Source organism: Mauremys mutica, chromosome 5 (genome assembly GCF_020497125.1).
Source record: "Mauremys mutica isolate MM-2020 ecotype Southern chromosome 5, ASM2049712v1, whole genome shotgun sequence".
In the NCBI taxonomy this organism is placed as follows: domain Eukaryota; kingdom Metazoa; phylum Chordata; order Testudines; family Geoemydidae; genus Mauremys; species Mauremys mutica.
The window spans coordinates 21,501,339-21,511,175 of NC_059076.1; the positions used below are offsets into that span (position 1 = coordinate 21,501,339).

Sequence of the window (9,837 nt, forward strand, 5' to 3'; positions counted from 1 at the left end):
TCATATCTCCCCTCTGCCTGCTTTTGGTAAGGCTAAACAAGCCAAGCTCTTTGAGTCTCCTTTCATGTGACAGGTTTTCCATTCCTCAGATCATCCTAGTAGCCCTTCTCTGAACCTGTTCCAGTTTGAATTCATCCTTCTTAAGCATGGGAGACCAGTGCCTTGTATAATAGTACAAACACCTCATCTCTACTGAAAATACCTCACCTGATGCATCTCAAAACCGCATTAGCTTTTTTCATGGCCATATCACATTGGCTTCTCAGTCATCCTGTGATCAACCAATACACCCAGGTCCTTCTCCTCCTCTTACTTTCAACTGATGCCTCCCCAGCTTATAACAATGGTTCTTGTTATTAATCCCTAAATGCATGACCTTGCACTTTTCACTATTAAAATTTCATCCTATTACTATTACTTCAGTTTACAAGGTCATCCAGATCTTCCTTATATCCCGGTCCTTCTCTGTATTGGCAATATCTCCCAGCTTTGTGTCATCCGCAAACTTTATTAGCACATTCCCACTTTTTGTGCAAGGTCAGTAATAAAAAGATTATATAAGATTGGTCCCAAAACACATCCCCGAGGAACTTCACTAGTAACCTTTCACTATGACCCTTTGTAGTCTCCCTTTAAACAGTTCCTTATCCACCTTTCAATTTTCATATTGAGCCCCATCTTTTCCAATTTAGCTAATAATTGCCCATGTGGAACCATATCAAATGTCTTAATGAAATTGAGGTAAATTAGATCCACTGCATTTCCTTTGTCTAAAGAATCTGTTACCTTCTCAAAGAAGGAGATCAGGTTGGTTTGGCACGATCTACCTTTTGTAAAACCATGTTGTATTTTGTCCCAATTACCATTGACCTCAATGTCCTTGACTACTTTCTACTTCAAAAATTTTTCTAAGACCTTGCATACTACAGATGTCAAACTGCCAGTCCTATAGTTGCCCAGATCACTCCCCCCCCCCCTTTCTTAAAAGATAGGAACTGTGTTAGAAATTCTCCAGTCATACAGTACAACCCTTGAGTTTACAGATTCATTAAAAATTCTTGCTAATGAGCTTGCCATTTCATGCACCAGTTCCTTCAAAATTCTTGGATGAAGATTATCTGGGCCCTCTGATTTTGTCCCATTAAGCTGTTTGAGTTTGGCTTCTACCTCTGATGTGGTAATGTCTACCTCCATATCCTCATTCCTAATTGTCATCCTACCATTATCCCTAAACTCCTCATTAAAGACTGAGGCAAAGTATTTGTTTAGATTATCCTTAACTTCCACTCCATCCTGTTTAGCGGTCCCACTTCTTTGTTCTCTTATTTATATGGCTATAGAACCTTTTACTATTGGTTTTAATTCTCTTTGCAAGGTCCAACGCTACATGGCTTTTGGCCTCTCTCACTTTATCCCTAAATGTTCTGACCTCAATAAGTAGCTTTCCTTGCTGATCACTCCCATCTTCCATTCCTTCTAGGCTGTCTGCTTTTTCTTAATCACCTCTGAGATGCCTGCTCATCCAGCTTGGTCTACAGCTCAGGCCTATATTTGTGTGGCCTTCCATGTGCTGGAGCACAAACACCACAGCTGAGTGGATAAGTCAAAACCTAGATTTAGTACAACGTAAAAATGCAGAAAGAAATCTAGATAGATGCAACCAAAGAAACAAACTATTAAGTGAAAAGGCCAACTTGGAGGGCAAGCCACTGCAAACTGTAAAGGAAAAAAAAGGCATAAAACTAGAACAAAAAGCAAAATGCTAACAAAATACCTCAAATAAAATAGATAGGATGGGGGCAGTGAGACATCACACTACAACATACTAAAGGAAAGCTACAGTTGAACCTTACAAAAAAGAGAAACAGCTGAAGACTACCTGGATGATGAAGTTTATACTTTTTCAAAGTGAGTACGATGATTGAGTTCATGTTCTTCAGATAGAGAGGCTGGCTGATTTTACCAATTGTGTTGTGTCCCCCTCCCCGAAATGTCCATTAACATTGTTAGAAATTAACCTGTAGGTAACCCTGGGCCAGAGACAATCCTTTTATTTGGATTATGCATGAAGAACACATAATCAATGCTTAAAAATAATGGAGGGAAAAATAGGCCCCCCTTTTTATAATGCCTAGCCGCCTCTTTACAAGAGCAAAGCATCTGACCCAAATAGATCAACAGGAACTGCCAACTAAATAGTCTGTAAACCTTGTAATAAGCTATGGATTTTAGATGTACGATTCCCATTGACATTGTTTTAATTCTTGCTAAACACCCTGGTTTCCAAGATCTGGCTCTTAAGTAACCTGTATACTGGAGCAACGACTTCAAGCAGACTACTAGTCTAAGTTTACAGGATCAGTTCCCTAGAGAGAAAATACTTGGCTCTATCAATACTTCAGACAAATATGAAATGCTAAGTACATTCTATAGCACCTTTCAGCCAAGGTGTTAATATAGCCTTTTATAAAAAAGCCTTTTAAAATCCATTAGATGGGCAAAAAAAATTCTCATTTAGAGAGCAAACTGAGGCAGAGGATGAGTAACTTCCCAAAGGTCATACAAGAAAGGTATAGCCAGTTAACTACACATAATTGAAGATCTTGGATAATAGAGCAAGTTAAAGAAAGCGTTTAGGTTGTAGGCCATTTTGGACTGTAGAATGACAAAGTAACAGAGCAAAAAGGTCTTGAAAAATATGTACACTTCAAAAATCCACTGAGGTACAATAGGGAGTAAACAGCTACCTCTACCAGCCACCAGGCGTTAATTCAATTGCCAGCTCCATCGAGGTGAGGTTCAGCTGGGCCTTATCTATAATGAGACTTTTTTCCACACTATTGGTTTACCAGTGCACCAGGAACAATTCTCTTAGCTGCAGTATACGCTAGCTGAAATTACTTTATCACCATGTGCAACATTAGATGTAGTGTAGATCACTTACAGGCATCTTTACTACCCTTCCTGCAACATTGCCAGCTCTGCTGGAGCTGCACCAGTGCTTGACCAGCCAAAGGAGAATGTTTAAGTGACTCATTTTAGCATGGTATATCCACAGGAGAGAGACAGATAAGATGGACAAGTGCAATGAGCAAATACATAGAAAAATAAGTGATACACAAAAGGACATAGGGATAGAACAGTACAGAAATGAAAAGGTTTATACTGCTATGGATAAAGTGCTCTCAGCTGTCTTCTAAACAAGGGTTTATCTTAGATCCATGATTGGACATATGAATGCATGTGAGCATGGCCATGTTGAAACAATGGAGAGCTGCAAAGCCAAGCCACACTGGAGGCTACGGTGACTGCTCAAGCAGTCAGAACATGGACTCAAGTCTGTTCTACACTAATAAATTGACCTGTTACTAAAAATGGTTGTTGGGAGCAGATCCCCTTGAACTGATGCTTTCCATATTGGGGTTGCAGTTATATGCTAGCCATTAAACCATTTTCAGCACTGATTTAGAGGAACCTGTAAGTAAGTCATCTTTAGCAATGGGTAAAACGCCAACCTCGAGGTAAAACTCACTGAAGAGTTGACTGCTTGGAATTCCCATTCAGTAGCTATTTTAAATTTAACCAAGTTATCATGAACCATCAATACATAGATGTAATGCATTATATATTTTGGGAACACAAACCACAACTGAAAAGGAAACATTTCTCCAAACTGTTTCAGGCACTATGGTAAGGTGAACTTTTAGAAGTATTTGTTAACTGCTACATACATTAAGGAAGGGATTTTGACTTTTTGCTTTGTGGTGTCACAATTCACTAGTTCCAAACTTGTCCAGTTATTCAGAGTAAGCAATTTAATATAAAATCCTCAGGCTCTCTATATACATAGTAAACCCTCACCAGCTCAAAGTAAAACATAGTAACCGCACCATGCCCCCAACAGGCACAAACTGGAAAGTCAGTAAGCAATAAAATATAACAGCAAGAAATATATGAAATGCTAACACAAGATATTTGTCAAACAAAACAAAAAAAACTTGGGGGTGCATGGCAGGAAGCAAAGGATGATTTCTAACACATCTAAGGTAATCTTTGTATTTCTCTTACTGCAACTAGGAGCCACTCATTTAACAGATTTTAAATCTGGTGATAACACTTCAAAAAATAACTTCAAGCGCAGGGCAGATCTAGCAAGTTAGTGACCAGAGGGCATTCAAGGCCCTATTCTACTGGCCATCTTTCCTCCCAATGGAAAGACTGCTGTCCTTGTTATTGCTCAATTAAAAATTAAGCAGCAGACACAGGAAGACAGACTCACATAGGTAAGCATTTATTCAAGAATCACTTAACATGAAATTATACAAATAAAATTTGTATAAACACAAATCCACATTGTGTCATAACACAGATGGCAAAAAGGACAAAGTAAAAACCATAAAGAAAACTAATCAGCCGCTATATACAGTTGGACACTGTTGTGTCATACTCTAAAAAGTCTTTTGTAAAAGTCATCTCATGTCATGAGGACCACCCTCCATTCAATCCTGATGTTCTGCAAGATGACTTCACTGTGGTATCTCCACCTAAAAACAAGACAAAACAACAATCAGATCTGTGCAACTTTTATAAGAATCGTTAAAAGGTCCATTTTCATGAACTGCTTTAAGTCCTCTATTTATTCCTTTCTTCACTGTTAAAGATCATATGCATATTTAACAAATTATTATTGAGTAACTAAAAATCTTTCGTCTCCCCAAATATAGCAGTTCAGCCCATTCAGGAAGCTGTTTCAGAACAATGATTCTCCAAATTAGGCAAGAAGTTGCAATGTCTGTGTCACAAACTGGACTGTGGAAAAAGTTTCCACTAGAAATGTTGTTATGTAAGAAAACAATTTGTCTGCAACTTAATTCTTGAATGAATATTGCCAAAAACGTGATTAGCCTGATGTAGTTTGTGTGCATATGATCTTTAATTTTTTCCAGATTTAAAAGTTCGTTTTGGTTTGCAGATTTCACTATTAGCTATAAAAAGAAAAAGCAAGCATTAAATCTTAACGAATGCACACTTAAAATGAGGCTCCACAATTGAAATACAACACTAAACAGAAGACCAAAATGATTAAGCTGTAAAGGCATTTATGTACTTTAACTCCTGTAAAAAACCATTTAAGTTAAGACACTTAATCTTCAAAAAGATTAAAAAGAAGCCAAAGTCTGAAGTTTTCCACTTTAATCTTTACGCTGGTACATGAAGTTGGAAGAGACCATACCACAGGACAGCGTTTTCTGGTGTATGCCTTGCGCTCTGCCTGCAACGTGCGACCCCCAGAGATAGACGTGGTCAGGGTGACACACGGCCTGCAATGAAGTTCCCGCTGGCGGGTACAAACAAGGTATAATGTCAGAGTTAGAAGACAACATTCTTGTTTTCCTTAAGTTGTACCCATTTCAGTACTTTACCTGTTAATACTTCTAATAAGTTTAATTATTCCTCTAGACCACCTGGTACACAACGCAAACAGAAAAACTCTTAAGTTTTTCTGAAGTACTAAAGAAGATGAAATCACATTTTACAAAGTTAAAGATCTATAGACACTTTAGGCAAAGCATGTTTTAAAAAAAATTTTAAGTTAACAAAGTTCAGTTAAAAAAGTCAGACTACACAAGAAAAATATGTTTTTACTCATTTTAATTTGTCTATTGATCTTTAAATTAGATTAGACGTACTGAAAGTGGTCCTTGCACTCATATACACACCTGCTGCCCCCCCAAGTACTATGTACTGCTTTAATATGGCTGGTAGTTGTTTTGGTGATTGCCGCCACCTCGGGATGCCTTTCCATATGTGCTTTGTTGACCTGTTGAGAGAATGGAAAATTAGTTTTCACAGGAAGTTGACTAGGACACAAGCCTCTCATGGGCCACCCCCGCAGTACCCTGCATAGTGTTTACAGCTTTATGCAATACTTTAATGTTTATTCACATTTACTTGTGGGATGCAACAAAGAAATTTACTGTACACTAGAATATTAAAAAGTCAGATTTTTATTTTTAGTGTTAACTCCTCATAAGTATTGATGTATAAGTCAAACATTCTTACCACTGTAGTCTGCATATCCCTGTCCATATCCATAGCTTGGATAATTGTAACCAGAATAATCATATCCACCATAACCACTGTAGCTTGGATCACTGTAAGTGCTGTTGTAATTTCCATATCCTTGATCATAATAGTTATTAAATCCTTGGTTCCAGTTTTGTCCCTGACCTGAAATAAAAGGATAGCAATTAAGTTCCATCCCTCTTAAAAAAAATATGTACGTGAACTGTATGAAATATGATCTGTACTGTAATGGCTACAGGAAAGACTCCAATCACTCTGCAAGCATAAAACGGTTCTAAAAACACAAACCAAGACATCTAATTTCAAAAACATCACATGGGATGCAAATCTTGGGTCTCTTTTCTTAATTTACTGTAATACACCTTTCATTTTTTATGTCACTGTCCTATGAATGTACATACGAACCACACAAAGGGCAAGCATAACTTGCCTTTTGTCTAAAGAAACTCCCACTTCCTTTAGAGCTCTTTTAATATGAATCTTAGTATCCTACATTATCTTAACATTTAATTACAATATGAAGACTAGTTTTGTTCTGTGCCATTAACAGTGACTATATCTCAGTACCTATCATTGCAAAGAAGCAAACGATCAATGTATTCATGATGTTGGCAAAACTGCTTTACTTTACTTTCCTTACATAGGATTACTTATAATGCAGGATTGAAGATATCTTGCTTTCCTCTATTTGGCAAGTATTTAAGAACCGTCAAAAAGACGACATTGCTCCCTTCCTCTATTTCAACAGAATGAATACATGCAACTTTCAAGTAAGTCTCAGACACCTGAATTATGCCTTTTAAAAAATAGCTTCTAAACTGAGGAATGTGCAATCTGTTGTCATTTTTAAACATAAGTAAAAGGTGCACTACTAAATCAGTGCACTTGTCAAGATCACAATTTTTAAATGAGTTTTGGTTAAGTCAGTACAGACCAACCCAGCTTATTTTCCGCTCATTGGTTGGCCATGCTCATGTTTATTTTAAAAAAGGCTCCAAAAACACAGAAACTAGAACTTAGGAATAAATACTCATATCCATACACATACAAGTGATACAACACACTCACCCCTGCCACGCCCCCTGCCACCACCTCGGCCACCAGAAGAAGCACCTCTTCCACCTTTCTGTTGTTGCTGCTGCTGCTGCCTATACACTTCTTTGGGTTGTGCTACTTTGATCTCACACTATAAAAAGGAAGACATTGTTTTAACTGTATGCAAGGACTGACAGGCACCATCAAAAACAATCACACTTGCTCTCAGGAACCCATAAAAAAAAACTTAAAAGAACCATCAACATTAGAACTTTCTAAAGAGAAACCAAAACATCCATATATACCTTGCCAGAACCGATTTGATGGTATCTGCTTTCTAATAATTTTTTTACTGGCTCTTCATCTGTGTATGTGATGAAACAAAAACCCCTCCTTTCATTTGTCTTTGTGTCCATGGGAAGTTCAATATTTTCAATCTGTAAACAAAGTTAAATATAAACCATATCTGCATTACACACCCCAGATAAACACTGCAGTGGAAGTCAATGGTCAAAAGTTAAGGCCAGCAGTAGAAACGTAATGGGCTCTTTTAAAAATAAACCATCCCACCTCCATTTATAAAACTTTCAAAATATTACAGAGCTATTTATGTTAATAGGAAACAGTTTTAGTACAACTCTGTTAGGCTACCATGGCCCACCAGGATCCCAAGTTGCTCCTAACTACTTATTCTACTGCAGTATAATTTGTGCATCTTGTCCCAACAAAGCAGCATTACAACTTGCAGTTAACAAGGAAGCAGCCTTCTCTCAACCACCATCATTTCACCTCTCTTTAATACCCTGCCACACTAATCTCTGCCACACCAAGACTGAACATTAATGTCCAATACAGATATGAAAGAATTATGAATGCAGTTATACCATACCTCTCCAAAAGCACCAAAATATTCTTTAATTTGTTCTTCAGATGTATCTGGACTCAGTCCACCAACAAACACTTTTTTGGGTGGCTCTTTTCCCTTCAGTGCTTTTGCCCTTTTAGGATCAATTAACTTGCCATCCAGTTTGTGTTCCTTCAGTTCTAATACCTAGAAAATCCACAAGACACAAGAGTTTCAGAAAGCCATGAAAAAACGAATGCATACAAGAGCCAACTATACAGACCCTACATACCTTGTCAACACTGGCAGCATCTTTGAAGAGCACAAAGCCAAATCCCCTGGACCGTCCAGTCACTGGATCTGTTTTAATTGTGCAGTCCACAACCTCTCCAAACCGAGATAGATATTCTGTCAAGTCTTTCTTGCTTGTGTCCCAGCTAAGGCCTCCTATAAACATTTTACTACAATAGAAAAAGCATATAGTTAATTAAGAGCAGAATATTTTGCTAATCACTTCAAGTATCAAAGAAACTATAATATACCCAAGATCAGCATCATGAATTGAAAAGACACCACTCTCGGTTCACTAAACTGATTTTCAGGGCCTCAAAGCGGACCTTTACATAATTATACGAAACTAGATGCATGTTATCAAGTTCTCCGACCCTGACCCTGCAAAACACTTATGCGCGCGCTTAACTTTAATCCCATGAATCAACTACACGGTAGTGAAACGAATCGTGTCCATAAGCTTTTGCAGGGTGGGAGCTGGTTACGAAGCGACCCGAATAGCTTTGCTCTAATACCACCCAGGCACGAGGTTTTGGGCTGCCCGACCCGGCCCACTGCTAACGCACTCGGCGGCAGTGGCTCAGCTCCTCCCGGCCCTGAACTCCCCAGGGCGCCCGACAAGCTACCGCCCCCCGCAGACACGGTCAGCCAGCGAGCTGCGTCCCGAGGCCCGGCCGCCCGCCCCACTCAGGAACGGGACTCGGGAGCAGCGTGGCATCGGCGCGCGCGCAGCCTGCCCCCAGCCCGCCCCGGGCAGCCCGCTCGCGCTCTGCCCCGCCTCCGATTGGCTCCCGGTTACGTCATGGCCCGGTGATTGACAACACCCCGCCCTTCGGAAAGCAGCTCGACGGGGAGACACAAAGGAAACGCGAAACGTGCCCAAGCGGGACCCCCCCCCACACCCGCCGCCCGCAAGGAGGGAGGGGGGCGGGAAGGGCGCGAGCGCCGCCCGGGCAGGGGCTGCGAGGCGGAGGCGGGGCGGGGGCGCCCTCTCCCCCACCGCCCGGCCCTTACCCATCGTCCTGCTGGTTCTTGCTGGCGTTGATCTTGGAGCCCTCGGCGAACTCCTCCAGGCCGCCGCTGTACTCGGTCATGTCCTCCATAGCAGGGGCAGGCTACGCGGGCTGGAGACTCGGTAGAAAGCTGCGACCAGAAAGCAGGACAATAAAATGGCGGCGGAAGAGATCCGGGCACCGCCTGCGCCGCCTTTATATACCCTTTCCGGCAGCCAATCAGCGCAGGCCGGCAGCGCAGGCGCGGTAGCGACTCCCGGAGGCCCAGGCGCCCGGGCTGCGGGGGGGGGCGCATTACCCCGTCTGACTGAGCGAGGCATGGGAAACGCGTAGGCAATGGCGGCGGCACGTGGGCTTAGGTGACCCAGGAGGGGAGTGGGTGACACCAGTCATCCCGGCCTCCCCGCTAGGCAGGGCATATGAGCAACCCCCCCTCCCCCCGGAATCACACTCATCTCCCTCGCGGGCTGCGGTGCCGGCCTGTGCATCGCCTGCCAGCGAGCGCATGGCCACGCTACGCCCTACACTCCCTTCGCCAGCTGCTGCGACTATGGCAGGGGGCTTCTA

The 9,837-nt window shown here is 41.4% G+C and overlaps 1 protein-coding gene across 2 annotated transcripts; it reads right to left on the minus strand.

Annotated features, from left to right (window-relative positions):
- Window positions 1–4,275: 4,275 nt before the first annotated feature.
- Window positions 4,276–9,455, minus strand: HNRNPDL (heterogeneous nuclear ribonucleoprotein D like). Of its 2 annotated transcripts, XR_006579821.1 has the most exons (9): window positions 9,272–9,455; window positions 8,259–8,427; window positions 8,012–8,173; window positions 7,428–7,559; window positions 7,156–7,273; window positions 6,064–6,231; window positions 5,721–5,821; window positions 5,234–5,338; window positions 4,276–4,544 (listed from the first exon to the last, which is right to left on the minus strand). XR_006579821.1 is itself a non-coding variant. In XM_045019233.1 (8 exons), exons 1-7 carry the CDS (start codon window positions 9,358–9,360, stop codon window positions 5,751–5,753), a joined length of 909 nt encoding a protein of 302 aa, XP_044875168.1. In that variant the 5' UTR covers window positions 9,361–9,455; the 3' UTR covers window positions 4,276–4,544; window positions 5,721–5,750. The 2 variants fall into 2 exon arrangements, 1 of the variants encoding a protein (XP_044875168.1); XM_045019233.1 differs by lacking the exon at window positions 5,234–5,338.
- Window positions 9,456–9,837: the final 382 nt, after the last annotated feature.

Bases quoted from the DNA above. Each gene is read 5' to 3' on its own strand.
- HNRNPDL (XM_045019233.1), bottom strand. From the start codon at position 9,360: ATGGAGGACATGACCGAGTACAGCGGCGGCCTGGAGGAGTTCGCCGAG. The intron at 7,274-7,427 runs GTATATATGGAT...TCCTTTTTATAG, and splicing joins ATCAAATCGGTTCTGGCAAG to TGTGAGATCAAAGTAGCACA. The intron at 5,822-6,063 runs GTAAGAATGTTT...TTCTCTCAACAG, and splicing joins GGGATATGCAGACTACAGTG to GTCAACAAAGCACATATGGA.